Source organism: Limanda limanda, chromosome 4 (genome assembly GCF_963576545.1).
Source record: "Limanda limanda chromosome 4, fLimLim1.1, whole genome shotgun sequence".
Classification (NCBI taxonomy): Eukaryota; Metazoa; Chordata; class Actinopteri; order Pleuronectiformes; family Pleuronectidae; genus Limanda; species Limanda limanda.
Genome location: NC_083639.1, coordinates 15,832,909 through 15,847,684, shown reverse-complemented (window position 1 = coordinate 15,847,684; position 14,776 = coordinate 15,832,909). Strand labels below are relative to the sequence as shown.

The window sequence follows — 14,776 nt, the reverse complement described above, 5'->3', positions numbered from 1 at the left end:
ACGTTTTGTTTAATTGTTATCTTGCCTTATTATGCACATGTATCTCACTCAGCTTTTTCATCTCCATTTTCTCCTGAACACACCCTCTTCTTGATCTCCTGGGGTCAATATGATGCCTCTGTTCTATCTCACATACCCAGTCTACAAATTGTTCCTTTTTATTTCTTCCATAAATCCATCTGCTCTGTCATTTTCCACATGATTGCTCTTCCAATGCTAATCGGCTAATGCTAACCCTCTCACTTTATCCTCCTCTGCCTTCTCCAGCCAAAGCTGAGGGAGACGTCCCTCCGTCGCCAGCATCCTCCCACCACAGCAGCACCCAGGCACCCAGCCTGACAGAAGAGATAGGCAAGCGCACCCCCCAGGGCAGCCAGAACTCCCTCAACACCGTCAGCTCCAGCAGCGGCTCCACCTCCGGCATCGGCAGCGGGGGAGGGGGCGGAGGCGCAGGGGGCAGCGGCAACACCGTCGTCCCGGCCGTGGCCGCCACCAACTCCTCTCAGCCCCTCAATGCCAACTCCACTGCCTCCTCCACCATGCAGCCATACGACGTGGAGATCCACCGCGGCGAGAACGAAGGATTCGGCTTCGTCATCGTCTCGTCCGTGTCGCGGCCCGAAGCCGGCACCACATTCGGTAAGAGATGCCACACCTGTCTGTTTTCAGTGTTCTTAAAGTTACATTTCATCTTTCAGGCACGTTTGTTGTTGGTTGTACATACATACATGTCTTTACAAAAGTCAGTTCCAAATTACACTACATGAAACACACTCTGGCTTTTCCTAATCACTGGAGCCTTGTATCTTCCTATCTTATGCGCAACCTTTTAATCATGTGTAAAATCACTGAACACGAAATAGCCTGAGAAGCTGCACAGATTCTCTCTGGCTGTTTACAGTCCCACCAGATCGATACCGATACCCTTCAAAGAAGCGCTTTGTCTTTCTCATTTTCATCTGGGCCTGTCAAACCAAGACACCCAAACCTTTTCTTTCGTCTGCTGCTACACTCACAGAAGGCCTTCGTAATTAATCACAAGTGAAGTGGGTCTTACATAAGGCACTTGTATTATTCAGCTGAGCTTAAATGGATTCTGCTGAGGAGGTTAGCGTTGAAAGACTAATGACAACTTGATGAGAATGAGAGCTGCAAGAAGGATAAATGGGGGAAATGATCGATGTAAAGTGGATTTAGTTTTTTTCTGATGTACGATCAGAGAGATGCAATGACTTCAAATTACTTTTTATGAAGATTATTTTCCATGTATTCAGCTTTTAGTTAATACCATATGGGTTTTTTAATCTTATAATGGTGCCGCTCTTAGATCTCACACATCCCTGCAAAAATAGATTCTGTTCAAATTGACTCTTCTATGCTTTTTACAAACTAATAATTTATTTTCTGCACTGCACTCTTGCCCCGCTGTCGTGGCTTCCTGCCCACACCATCGTGGCATTCCACTGTTTTCCGTGCTCTCGTCTCTGTCAGTGTGGGTGGACTGAAAAAAACTGAAAGGCTCATCTTTTCATAAGTTGTGCAAAGCTCCATTTTGGGCCAGTGTAGAAAGCACAAGCAGACGGTTAAAGCTCCATTTGATTTGACCTGACATGTAAAAAATCTAATGGAAAGTCAGTGGCAGCATGAAAGTTTCGAACTGAATTCGATGTCTACCAAGTCAGAAACTAGTCCACCCGTACTGATGGTTTTCAGAGAAGCACTTTTTTTGATAAAAAAAAAAATGAAGCACCTTGGTATTTATTTTCTCTTCATCGCTCTGTGTGTGATTCTACACTTTATATTTTTACAGTTCAGAATGGATGGATTCAGTTGAAGAGGCAGGAAGAGGTCAGGGTTAGACAAGTATGTAGAGGTACAAAAGAGCCAGAACAGAGGCAGAGGATGAATGAATGAGAATGAAAAGTCAGAAGGGGAAAGAAAGGATTTCACACTCACTTTCTCTGCAGTGACTGATGCAAAGAGAGAGAGAGGGAAAGGGTTGGGTTGCACAGAGGCCTCTGGGTAGTTTAAGCAATGTCAGCTCTGATATATGTTTGTCGTCTCAAACCTTCTGGAGGTGCAAGCATTGTAGATGTAGACAACATATTTCATAGAAATGTTCTAATGATACCAGTTTTGGAAACGTGATGCTGCAGCAGATCGAAGTGAACGAGGCGGAATGAGACATAAGGGTGGAGGAGGATAGACACATGAATGTTGCATTGAGCTCAGGTTCCTCACTGCTTAATTTGAAAAGCCAATTTACAGGAAAAGTATTAAGAATTACAGTTTGACAGATTATTTTTGGAGCTTGTTGAAATTTGCCCTTCTCCTTTTGCCAGCGCTTGCATTTTGTTCTGCCGTAACTCTGATCAGGTTCTCTCAACGACTTTTGCTCGGCTGGCTGTTGAATTAACACAGAACCTTCTGATCCTCTTTCTCTGCTCCGTTCCCCCTTTATCCCTTCCTTTTCCCTTCCTTTTCCTTCTCTCCCTCCGCTCACAATCCAACAACACTTCACACTGAATCACGCATCACATGTCAATGGTGACCGTAGCTGGCAATGCATGTGTTGCCATGCCCCACAAAATAGGGCGCATCATCGAGGGGAGCCCGGCAGACCGCTGCGGGAAGCTGAAAGTGGGCGACCGCATCCTGGCCGTGAACGCATGCTCCATCACCAACAAGTCGCATTCTGACATTGTCAACCTCATCAAGGAGGCCGGGAACACCGTCACGCTACGCATCATTCCTGGAGACGGTGAGTAGATGGTTTAAGCCAGCCTTCCAAATTCAGCTCTGCTATTAAATGTGATTTTTTTTTTTTTGGTCTCATCATCATAATTGATATTCCCATGATAAACTACTCCCAGAATGGGGCCACCCTCAAGGACCCCCAGAGGTGCCTTCAAGGACGGGGGAGGAATCTTGCTAACCGGCACATTCTGACATTAACCCATTCAGCTGGTAGCATTCAGCCACATCTCAAAATAATTTCTATTAGTCAGCAAGAGCTTGTTCCTCAAGGTTGTCCAAGTAACAGTGCAGATTTTGCAAGTGTCTCGGGCCCCATGACACGATGACGGATGTCAAACAATACAGTCATCAGTTATTATTAGTGTTGTTACAGAGACTGAGTGTATTTAAGGAGCAGGACTTGTGTCGTACCTCTCATGGCTGGTGCTTATGTATGCCAGTAGTGTTACATAAAGCTCGGCGTTCCTTCACTTGTTTTCAAAGGGACTGGAACGCCCCCGCAGTGTTGACAGTACTCTTCATCAGCTGGGATATTTGGGAACTTTCCCAGCCATTGCATTTCTGCCCTCAGCGTGACTGCGCTTTTAAAACATGCAAGAGTAATGTAGATGTTCTGTTATTCTGTGTGTGTGGTGGAGTGGGGGGGTATGTGTGTGGTCCAGGTGTAGCTCATGTTGTGGAGACTTAAATCTATTTACACTGTCACATAATAGGGACTTGTCTTACTTATGATGACAAAAAAAATCCCCATAATTTAAATCATTCAATTTAAAGGTGAAGACGTTTCTTTAGGTCTAGGTTTTGGTTCGGTTAAGGTTAGGCTTAGGTTCATGTTGGGTTTAGGTGTGGTTTAGATGCAGGTTAGGTTAAGGTTAGGTTAACGTTAGACTTGGGTTAAGTGTAAGTTTAGGTTAAGTTTAGATTCAGTTCAAGGTTTGGTTGAGAAGAGCTAGTCAGAACCTCTTCTGTATATTTTGTTGTGTCTTTTCTGCCCAAGTTTTTTAAAGGAAGTTTGTGCACGTTGTGTTGTGCAGCTGAGAGCTCGCTCTACTTTGTCCTGACAGACCACCCTGGCATGCTTCACAAATAATGTTTAATTAAATGTGTGTGTATGTGCGAGAGGAAGGCGATACTCCCTGTCAACCTTCGCGCTGCTAGAAATTGTATCTATTCTTCTGCTGCTCGTTGCTTTTGGGCTCACTTCCTATGGATGAAGAGTGTGGGGTTTTTTTTTGTCTTCCTGCAGAGCGGTTGATGAGAACGGTGAGACTAAATTGCTCTGCCAAGAAGAAACACAGAGGGAGAAATAACGGCATGCGCCTTATCGGAATCCTCCGGTCTGTGTTTACCGGCATGTGTCAAACAAAGCGCTGCCGCCTCACACGCAGACTGAGAGAGAGTGACAGGGAAAGATTGTGGCTTGCGTTGCTGAGTTGTGTCTTTGAGTGACTTGTTCTCGTCACCTGTGTTTACACATGGCTGAGCAGGACTATTTTTGTCTGAATCATTCCTGTCTCAACTTTTCGACGTTAATAAATACGATCGCATGAGGTTCTTCAAAGGTGAGGCCGGGTTCAGCTTCTTTCCATTGAGCTCCCCTCTCCCTCTGCTAATGCCTTCATTAAAGCTCATGCCTCTGCTGCACAGCCCTCCAACTTCTCTTATCTCCCCTCCTTTTCTTTCCTTCTCCACTCCTTTTTCTCTTTCTCATTCTTTGACTGTACCTTTTCTCCATCCTTCCTCTTGTCCGTTCAGGGCAGAGGACGTCAAACGAAGGCCAGAGACAAATTACAGAAACAGCTCAGTGCTTCTCCTGCGCGTCGTAAATGATTTCATGCAAACCAGGGGAAAAGAGGCAGTGGCCTGTCAGCACCATAGAAAGATAGAGAGAAACAAAAGCTTTTTCGATTAATTTCCAGACAGAAAACCATTGCAGAGGAGCTAAATGGAGAGAGGAAGCAGGATGAGAGGGTTTTGCCAATAAGCGGGAGGGGCGAATAGGGTAAAAGGGACAAGCTAAGGAAGTGAGAAATGAGCAACAGAAAATGTGTGAGAATGAAACGCAGACCGACAAACCTCCTGCTGAGGACCGACCTAAAACATCAAACTCGATGGTTCAACCCCTCCACGGTCCAAGAGGAAGTTCGCCCTATCCACACTGCAGCTCGATTGGTTGACTTTGTTCCCTCTTGGGGGAACGGGCAATCAAAGAGTTAAGCCAACAGGCTTCGAAGGGACTGGTGGAAGTGGATGAGATGAATAGATGAGAGACTAACTGACCGTGAGAGGAATAGGGAGGAGTGACTTACAGAGGAGAGCAAAGGAGCGTTGTAATCAAATAAAGGATACCTCTAGATGGCCAAGAAGATTAAGTTGTTAAGGAGAAGAAAGGATTCTTTACGCGGAGAGAAGAGTAATGATATGTGTTTCTGTCATTAAGGCCCAGCGTGATTCATTGATAACTCTAAGTAATTGAATCAAAGATAAGAGATGGAATAACCAGGAGCTTTTAATGGCCTTCGCCAAGTGATAGTTCACATCAGCAGAAAATTACATGCTCGCCATTTGGAAAATAAACTTGACAAAATGACTGAAAGCAAGAAGGTGAAGCGCTGTTTTCAAATCAGTGGATCAAGTGGTTGTGATTGTCGACTAAACCACTGCCCCAGAGTTTTCAAACTAAACCGGGGCCAAGAGCAATTCCAGTTGATGCCTTTTCAAACTAAATCTTGGTGTATGGATGTAGCCTCGGTCGCCGTAGGTCAGCTAATGTTTGAAGGTGACAGCTGCTGAATCTACGCCAGTGTTCAAGTGGGAAAATGAAAATGTTCCATGTCTAAAATATGGATTTAATTCCATCACATAGGTTCTTGTGAGTCTTTTCTAATGGAGCACTTTTATGCAAATTCTGATATAGTGAATTAGAAGCTGTGTGGAAAAAGAAAATGTCACTAAAACGTATTCAGTACAGCTTTTGAGAGTTTGATGTTCGCTGGAGGCAAAAAGGCTTTTGGACAGCGCGAAAAATGTTTTGGACTGAAAAGCAGTAATTTGCCAAATCAATTCTTGAAATGGTTTTCACTTTTCTTTTTTCTTTTTAATTATTTTATATGAAGCCAATTTCTTTGCATCAACTTGCCAAACCCAGTGATTTTTATTCATGTGGCAGTTTCAAAATTACCCTCACATTTGTTAATGGAAATGTCCTTAAAGCTTCTTTCTTTCCCTTTCTTTTCACTCGTTCCTTCTTAGAGTCGTCAAATGCATCTTTGTTGACCAATGCAGAGAAGATTGCCACCATAACCACCACTCACACACCTCAGCAACAAGCCGCGCCGGAGGCCAGGTAAGGAGCATGCTGGGAAACGAGTGCTTTAGATATTTTTTGTCAACTAAGAATAACCTTTTGTTTTTCTTTATTTTCTGTCATATTCGTAATGTTGCAGTGTTAAATGTCTATATTAAAATGGATGCTGTTTCAAATAATGAGGTAGATATATGTGAAAGTTATTCCTGTGAGACTCTGTGAAGCTCAGATGTTACACGGAACTCATCTAACTGGTTGGAAAACTTTTATGTACTTCAGTGATTTCCAGATTTCTTTATATGGTAATCCGTCCAACTTGTTCTCCCAAAGCAATCTATTGAGTAGTAGGTCTTAATGTAGTCCACCTATATGTTTGCTATCCAGTTGTTTGGTTCCAGTATAATACCATTTTACCAACAATGGTAGCTTTAGTATTTTGGGACAGTAGATGTTTATCCACTTAAATATATAATATGAGATGGTGGTAAAGACAACAACTCCCATGATTCCATGCTGGTTCATGACATTATCAAACTAGGTATTTTGTTATTGTCCTGATTTAGAGACCCCTAGAGGCTGTAGTTACATATTGTATATTTACCGCAACATTTTAGCCCATTTCCATCAAACACAACTATTATCTACTGTCTCACAATAGGCAGGTTTTATTGTTGTTGCTAAGTGTAGTACAGTCCACTCTCATTATCCAGATTGAATTCAGACAAATGATGGATTTGCATTTGAAAAATGATCTCTCCCAGCCCCTTATAGTTTAGTTAATACTAAAGCATGAGAGGATGAAGCAATGCTCAAAATACTTTGTTTTCTGCCTGTCTGCAGGCGTCCACAAGCATCAGAACAGTGTGGTTTAAAGGAGGCTTCAACTGAGGGGCTGCATAACAGGCAGTTTGACATATATAGGGCTTTTTTTCAAGAAGTGTATCATACAGAACTGCTCTATTGGAGTCCCAGAATACAAATATAGAGCTGGAAATAGCCATCATGAGTCCCCTTTAGGAAGAAGTGTGGAAAATATGCGAATTAATTGAATCATTTAATGCTTTAAATGTTTTACACAATGCTGTCTCTCCGTCTCAGGAATAACACCAAACCAAAACAAGAATCGTTTGAATTCAAACCCCCACAAGGACCTCCTCCCCAGGCCCCGACACAAGTCTCATCTCAGGTAAGAAAGGTATTATGGTTATCCATTCACCTGTCACTCCATTCATACATCCATCCATCCAACATCCCGGTAATCTACACTCCAGCAATCCATCCACATCCACACTCGCCTTTTTATTCATCCATCCAGCTGTTGTAGCCCCCACAAACCTATTTATCCTCCATGCATCAACCAATCCACCCATCCAGCTTCCCAAGGACAAACAAGGTGCCTTCTCATTTATTTATTTTCTTTTTCTTGTCTTCTTGGCCACATTATCGGCGGCTGCGCTGAGGAAAGCCTGTTTGCTTTCAAAGTAACCTCTCAGTCCACTGTGTTCGCCGCTGAATTAATCTGGCGGTGTAGAGATGTTTCTCACTGATAGCATTGATTCTCCAGCAGAGGAGATTACGAGGGCGTGAAGACGGGAGCTGCTATGGCCGTCTGCATGTCCTTGTGCTGCCTGGCTCCCTCTCTCCCTCTCTCCTAGTCTCTATCCCTCGCTCTGCCTGTGCCCCCTCTCTTTGTCCACCTACAGCCCGAGGCATCAATAATTCAGCATCCTTACACCTGAGCATAAGCACGCACGCACTCACATGCTCACACGCTCACACACACACACACACACACACACACACATATATACAGCTATTAAAAACATCTGAGTTTCTATAGGGGTTCTATAGGGGTCCACTTCAAAGGACAGACACACAGACACACATACACATATACTTCAAATCTGAATCACAAAAGTGACCTTCATGCAAATTCTCCTTTCCTGACTTTCCGTGGATGTGTGGTCTGTCTCCATCAGGATTCTGAGTTCTACTCAGTGGACCTGGACCGAGACAACAAAGGCTTTGGCTTCAGTCTGCGCGGAGGCAGAGAATACAACATGGACCTGTACGTGCTGAGGTTAGCTGAGGACGGAGCGGCCGTACGGAACGGAAAGATCAGGGTACGGACACAAACAACAGCCAGCATTTACACACCACAATTATATATTCTTTACTGTTGGATTTTTCCTCTTGTGTCTCTTGATCTGAATTTGAATTACTTAAGCGCTTCCCCCAGGCTGCTTGATTGAAAATGCAGCACAGGGTTAATTGATTCTCTCTGTGGGTTTATATATGCGGAGAGAGAGCATGCTGGAAGATACAGTATATACAGTATGTTTGAGCTATAGGGTGTTTTTTTGTATATTTAATGTGCTACGGTCGATTAGGACGTGTGTGGGTGTGCATGTATTAGCACTTTTTGTACAAGCAAAATATGGGAAAACATACATTTGTGTTTGTGCACCACATTAGCAGAGGTATTAATAGGAGCTGCTCTGCGAGACAGAGAGTGGTGTCAGTGAGAGATCCAGACTGCCAGAGGAATTCCCTCGGTGCTGACAACACTGACAGATAACTTGAGGCGTGGAGGCAAAGAATCAGGAAGCAAAGAGTGTTTTTTTGTCTTTCTGGATCCGGTTTTCCCCCTTTCGTTCTCATTTTCCTCTCTCTGCGTTAACGTTGCTGCACTCCAATATAATTTGCCCTTTGTGAAAACTGTTAATATAAAATGTTGCTGTTGTTGCACTTTATCTTTCAGACGATTTGATGTGTAATGTCTTCTCAATTTGTCCGCCCTCTCCTTCCCCTCCTCTGTCATCGTGTCCCTTTGAACCTCTGTGCCTCTCATCTTTCCTGTGGTCTTTCCTATCTTTCCCACTGTCACTTGTTCCCTGCATTCTGTCTCACTCTGTTCCCTTGCCCATATTTCTCCACAGGTTGGTGATGAGATCCTGGAGATCAACGGCGAGAGCACAAAGGGCATGAAGCACGCAAGAGCCATCGAGCTCATCAAGAGCGGAGGCCGGCGCGTCCATCTGGTGCTCAAGAGGGGTGACGGCTCTGTGCCGGAATATGGTGGGTCAATCTACGAAAACATTCCCTTCTCCCCCATCTTCACACCCTGAGCCAGGGGGGACGCCCAGTGGACAGTGGTGGGTTGAAGGGAAAAGCGGGGGAAGAACTTTTTGCCCTCCCAGGACCCTTCACTCATCCCTGGGACAAACCCTCCAGGGAGTGTTAGTCTGGGTTTGGTTGGTGGTGGTTCTCTTTCTGGTGGAGGTCAAATCTGGGCTTTGGGATTTTGGGGGGGTGAAGGACGAGCAGGGGGTGGAGGGTGTTCCCGAGGGTGCCGTCGCCCTGCCCTGCTTTCACCTGCTCTCAGTTTCTGTGTCTTCCCGCTGTCACTTCCTCACCGTCTGGCCACTGAGCATACGCACTCCGCCGGGACTTCACAGGAAGGTGGTGGGTCTGATTTCAGTGCTTCATGAAAATAGAAACTGTTTACAGAGTTTTAATGACGGAGTATTGAAAAAAATCGATGTTTCTGGTGGGTAAGAAGTGCTATCGGTGGGCTTTGATTCCTCATTAAACACTAGTTCAGAGGAAGAGAAAGTTGTAACCCTGATAAAATGGGATATCTCGCAGCTTTGGTAAGGACATATTTATAATATTTATTGAAGGTGAATGTAAGCTACTGAACTCGTTTAGGGTTTTAAGTGAGATCTGTATTGAGCTGAACAAAAGGCTGTTTGATGCTTTTTTTTTTACCATTTCAAAGACAAAACTCTCACGATACTGTGCTTGATATTACTCACTAATCCATGGATTTTATTTGCACCCACTGTTAATGTCATTGAAAAGCTGTGACGATAGGAACTCCACCCATCCCTGTTGAAAATAGAAAAAGAGCCTCTCCAGTTATAAAGACATTTTGTACAGTGATGAAAAGAATAGATGCATTTTTACAAATATTTTTGTTCCGTGTACAGAGCCATAAATCCAAGCCACATATTAATGGATAAAAGTCTATTGCTGCATGAACTTGTCAAAAGTGTAAATTGGATTGTTTTCCCTTTTAATGTCTATTTTCCATAATATTTATGGAACGTTTCATTTTTTTTCTTCTTCGTATTGACCAGTTTTGATTGATAGTAACAAGTCATCATATCTGGGGGGTTTTCTTACTTTGAGTGGAGATGCATTTACTTGTCTTGAAAAGTTCATCAGTGTTATTTTCTTTGGGCTAAGATTGTGACGTCTGTACCTGCACCAATTCTAGGGCTGTCCCGAATGCCACTGAAGAGCTTTGACGTTTCAGTAATATGATAATTATTTTCGTCAAATCAATGAAATATTCCCTGGAAAATCAGTTTAAATTTCTTAACTCCCAATGTTGAGGAAAGTGGAAGAAAAAATTTCCGACGACTGATCAGATCCGCTAACAGAATGTAATGGTTTCTTTCCTGACCTGTACCGCATCCTTCCGCCAAGTTTCATAGAAATTGGTTGCATCTATTTTTGCGTATCAAACAAACAATCTAACCAACATCATGTGAAAACATTATCTCCTTTGCGGAAGTCATTATTGGAAAGTCTTTCAAGCTTCAGTTTAACTTTAGCGACGTCTAGGCTACACCTACTATTTTTTCGTCGTAGGTTTGCCAGTTTCATATCCAACATGTTTGACTTGCTTGTGCTCGAAACTTGTCACTGTCCAAGTAAGACTCACAGTTTAGATAAAAAATATCCTTGTCTGAGAATAACTAAACTAATTAGAATTTTTGGGCTAGATTAGCAGCATTTGACTTTCATTTGATTACAATGGTCACTGCCGAAGCTTTGAGGAATTCGGGACAGCCCTCTCTGATACGACATCATGTAAAGTTGTATATTTTTGGGTCATTGTTTGTACTTTTAAGTTGGAACAACCTTTTGACAGTTTTGCCAGTATTTTTTTTTCATTTTTTGTCAGCAATGTAAACCGCTTCATATACTGTTGTTGTGAATGTGCAAGTCTCACTGTCTTTACTTTCTGTTTTGGGGTTTCTGCTGCTTCTGTGTTCACATCTATAGGTGTGTTTGTGCGGTTGTTTGTGTGCGTGCGTGTGTGTGTGTGTGTGTGTGTGTGCACATGCAGGACTTTTCTCTGTAACTGGTGTTTTCCACTGAAGGGTTTGGGGTATTTCCTGGACTGTCTCTTTATTCTCGGTGACTCAATGATCAAATAAACACATTTTTTTCATTGAAAAAATCAACACAATAATTCTCCTTTTCTTCCTTCATGTCGGTTCCAGGGATCTAAACAACTGTGCTCTTCTCTTTTCTTCTGTTTCTGTGTATCTTCTCCCTCTTCCCCCGTATTGCACTGGGCTCTTGTCTTCCTTCAGGGATGGTCGCTCCCCATCTCACTGCATGTATGAGAAATGACAAGATGGGGGAGGCCTCTGTCCTCCAAAATCAGACCACGGTTTGTAACTGTCCCTCGCTGTCGTCTGGGTTCTTCCTGTCGATCTCTCTCTCTCTCGATCTCTTTCTCCGTCCATCCTGATGTGTGTGGTGTGGCCTCAGATCACCTGTGCCCGTGCTCTACTCCATGCATACAAATCCATTCACCCAAAATGCACTGCCAGTGTCGCCGTAGTCGTTGTGATGGATTCTTCATGCATACTGTATGTCTGCGCTATGTGTACTTGACCTCTGGCCAACGAGTCCACAGGTGAAATGCACAGCGCTCGTTTGTTCTTGTTAACTGGTTTAGATTCAGTGTCTTTGCTTCTTTAGACCGTGTTAGTTTTCCACTGTCGTCGTTGCTCTGCAGTTTGTAGACCTTCCTTAAGATTTAGACTGAAAGCTTAGCCTAAGGTTTCATCTGATTATGGAAATGTAGTGGCTGCTTAAATAGATGATTTAGTGAAACCAGAGGAATGAAATCCACTAAGGAAAGCTATTCAAAACTGACTACAGTAAAATGCCTCCTAAACCTAAATACGGCATTAGTCTTTGGAAGTCAACGCAAGCCTTTCGTTTTCTTGAGACATTTACGATTTGTTGAAGGCATCATGACTGCATGAAAGAGCATGGCTAATCAGTACGAGCAACCAACATGCAGCACGTTGGCACTGACTGTAACCAGCCTCCAGTCAGGTCGCCTGACCGGCCAAGTCCAATTCCAGTGACCCCAGGTTTCCCTGGTTACAGGTTTGTTGTGGGTAACAAGGGTCCTCAAGCGATGGCTACTATACAACTGTCTCACTGCCTTTTATTCTCTTGTGTAGCTACACTCATGTTCTATCATTGGCTGTCGCCGTGCCATCTAACAACTTGCCATCTTTGCTGGCATTAACATCAGAATGGCTTTCCATTGGAAATGTGCTCAGCTTCATATCTGAGTGCTTCAGCATGGTTACTGTGAGAGTCTACCTGTTTTTTTCATCCTCCTACCCTGGTTGTATGTCACATTGTGTTGCAGACGGCAGCCCTAACGACAGCATCACAGCCAACGCAGCCACAGGGTTACAAAACGCTGCGGAAGTGAGCACCCTGCCCGCAACCAACGCACCATCGGAGTTAAGTTACCCACCAGAACCCCAACAACCATCCCGGAGCAAGAAGGAGTCGGGCCACAAGTCTACCCGCACCGGCAAGCCGCACCATTCCAAGCATCGCCACAGCTCCCCACACAAGAAAACCAGCACGGGAAAACACAAGGAGAAAAAGTCTACGGGGAAGGACCCACTGAAGGTGTTCAAAAAGAAGGATGGCAAGGGGAGTGACAACCACCACCACCATTCCAGCGGGCAGCATCGTAGTCGCCACCGTTCGCCCGACAGGAAGAATGGCAGGACTCGTAGTGCAGACAACACCCTCAATAGCCGTCATAAGGGACACCACCATGGTCGCTCCCCTGACAGACGCCATGGCCACCGCTCTCCCCATCGTTCTCCTTATCGCTCGCCTCGCCGCCACAGGTCTCCCCAACGCTCTCCCCACCGCCATCGGCACAAGTCCCCCACAAGACGCCACGCCCACTCCTCCGACCCCTACCGCCGGTATGCCTCCCCACAGAGACCGAGCTACAGCAATGAAAAGCCCAACGGGGCTGTTGCCGCATTGAAGGAGCGACCCAAGACTCCTGAACTCAGCTTCCCGTTTGAGGACAGCATCCTCCGAGAGGCCCCGGCTCTGGACCGCCTGAACCGCGAGCCCACGATTCCATCACTGCGAAGGGAGGAGCACCTGTATGGCGAGGATAGCCTGCTGATGAGAGCCTCCTCTGGGGACAGAGCCTACAACGGGGACAGCCTGCTGAGGGACATGGCGACTCGGGGCCAGAGAGACACCACCTTGCCCAGAGTGCGCACCCCCGACTCAGATTCCGCCTACAAGAGGTACAGCTCACTGCTGAGGGGGCGTTCACCTGAGAGGACGGATAGGGACACGCGCTACAACAGCAGAGATAGTACTCCCGAGTCGCAGTACCGAGCCCGAAGCCTGGGACGTGACATCTCCCCGATCAGGAGTCCCAGAAGAGACAACTCAGAAGACGAAGAGGATGATGACATGTTCGTAGCGGCTAAAGTGAAAGAGTACTACAGCACGCTCCAGACCGACACCAGTAAGTCGTCCAGGCCCTCGCTCCCCGAGCCCAAGAAGACCTACAAGGACAACCCCAAAGACCTGAGTATCTGATTGGACGGCTGTCAGCCAATCACAGCAGGCAACCCACAATACACCTCAAGTACTAGCTCATATTACCACTTGGTTCTACAGAAATGCACCCAGCTATGTATTCACACACAGACACACATTATGTAACAGCATTGAGTTACGAACAAGACAGTGATTCCAAAATGATTTTTTTTGAAAGCTGTTTATTTTTTCTTTTCTTCGATTGTATGTTTCATTTTTTTCTCCCTTGTTTTTGTTGAAGCATTCTACATTTACAGTAACTCAGACTTTTCCAGAAAATGTAAAACCATAAAAAACAATGATGTGCCTAACAGTTTTCCATTAACGAGCAACTTTTTTTTTGTTGGTTTGATTTGATATGTGGCAGGCGCTTTGTGACGCGCTGTCAGATGAAGACATGTCTGTACTTTTCCACACGGATCCCATGGAAGAGCCGCGCACCTGGATGACTGTAACCGGTGCTCACAATGATGCTGTGCATGTCTTTACCGGTTTCAATGTCTCTCTCTCTCTCTCTTTCCCTCTCTCGCTCTCTCTCTCCTGCCTTCATTCTCTCCCTCTCTTGCTGTCTCTGCCCTGCCTTCATTCTCTCTCTCTCTCTCTCTCTCTCTCTCTCTCTCTCTCTCTCTCTCTCTCTCTCTCTCTCTCTCTCTCTCTCTCTCTCTCTCTCTCTCTCTCTCTCTCTCTCTCTCTCTCTCTCTCTCTCTCTCTCTCTCTCTCTCTCTCTCTCTCTCTCTCTCTCTCCCCCCCAGTGCCACTGTTTTTTAGACATTTGACCAGACTATAGCACAAGCCTGCATTTGTTTGTATATTTTTGACAGTTTGCAGTATGTGTACATTCAGAGGTGATCATTTTAAATGAATGAGGGGGAAATTAAAAGTTAACTATGATGATGATGTTAAAATAAAATAATATATTCAACAACTGAACGCATGTGTGTTTGTTTTGGTTCAATCTCTTTGTGTCATCCCATCCTGTCGAATCATTTTGATATTGAATGAACTACGATGTGATATGAA

General features: G+C 44.7%; 1 protein-coding gene across 4 annotated transcripts in view; it reads left to right on the top strand.

Moving 5' to 3' along the window:
• Positions 1 to 14,379, top strand: part of magi1b (membrane associated guanylate kinase, WW and PDZ domain containing 1b) — a 134,379-nt gene extending 120,000 nt beyond the window's left edge. For 3 of the 4 annotated variants that reach the window (XM_061068993.1, XM_061068992.1, XM_061068991.1), the window contains exons 17-23: positions 268 to 639; positions 2,558 to 2,761; positions 6,010 to 6,103; positions 7,163 to 7,250; positions 8,044 to 8,187; positions 9,004 to 9,142; positions 12,537 to 14,379. In XM_061068993.1, the coding sequence (XP_060924976.1) occupies positions 268 to 639; positions 2,558 to 2,761; positions 6,010 to 6,103; positions 7,163 to 7,250; positions 8,044 to 8,187; positions 9,004 to 9,142; positions 12,537 to 13,756 (2,261 nt within the window). In that variant the 3' untranslated portion in view covers positions 13,757 to 14,379. The remainder of the gene's footprint in view (positions 1 to 267; positions 640 to 2,557; positions 2,762 to 6,009; positions 6,104 to 7,162; positions 7,251 to 8,043; positions 8,188 to 9,003; positions 9,143 to 12,536) is intronic. The other variant, XM_061068994.1, reaches the window with a different exon arrangement.
• The last annotated feature ends 397 nt before the right edge of the window (positions 14,380 to 14,776 follow it).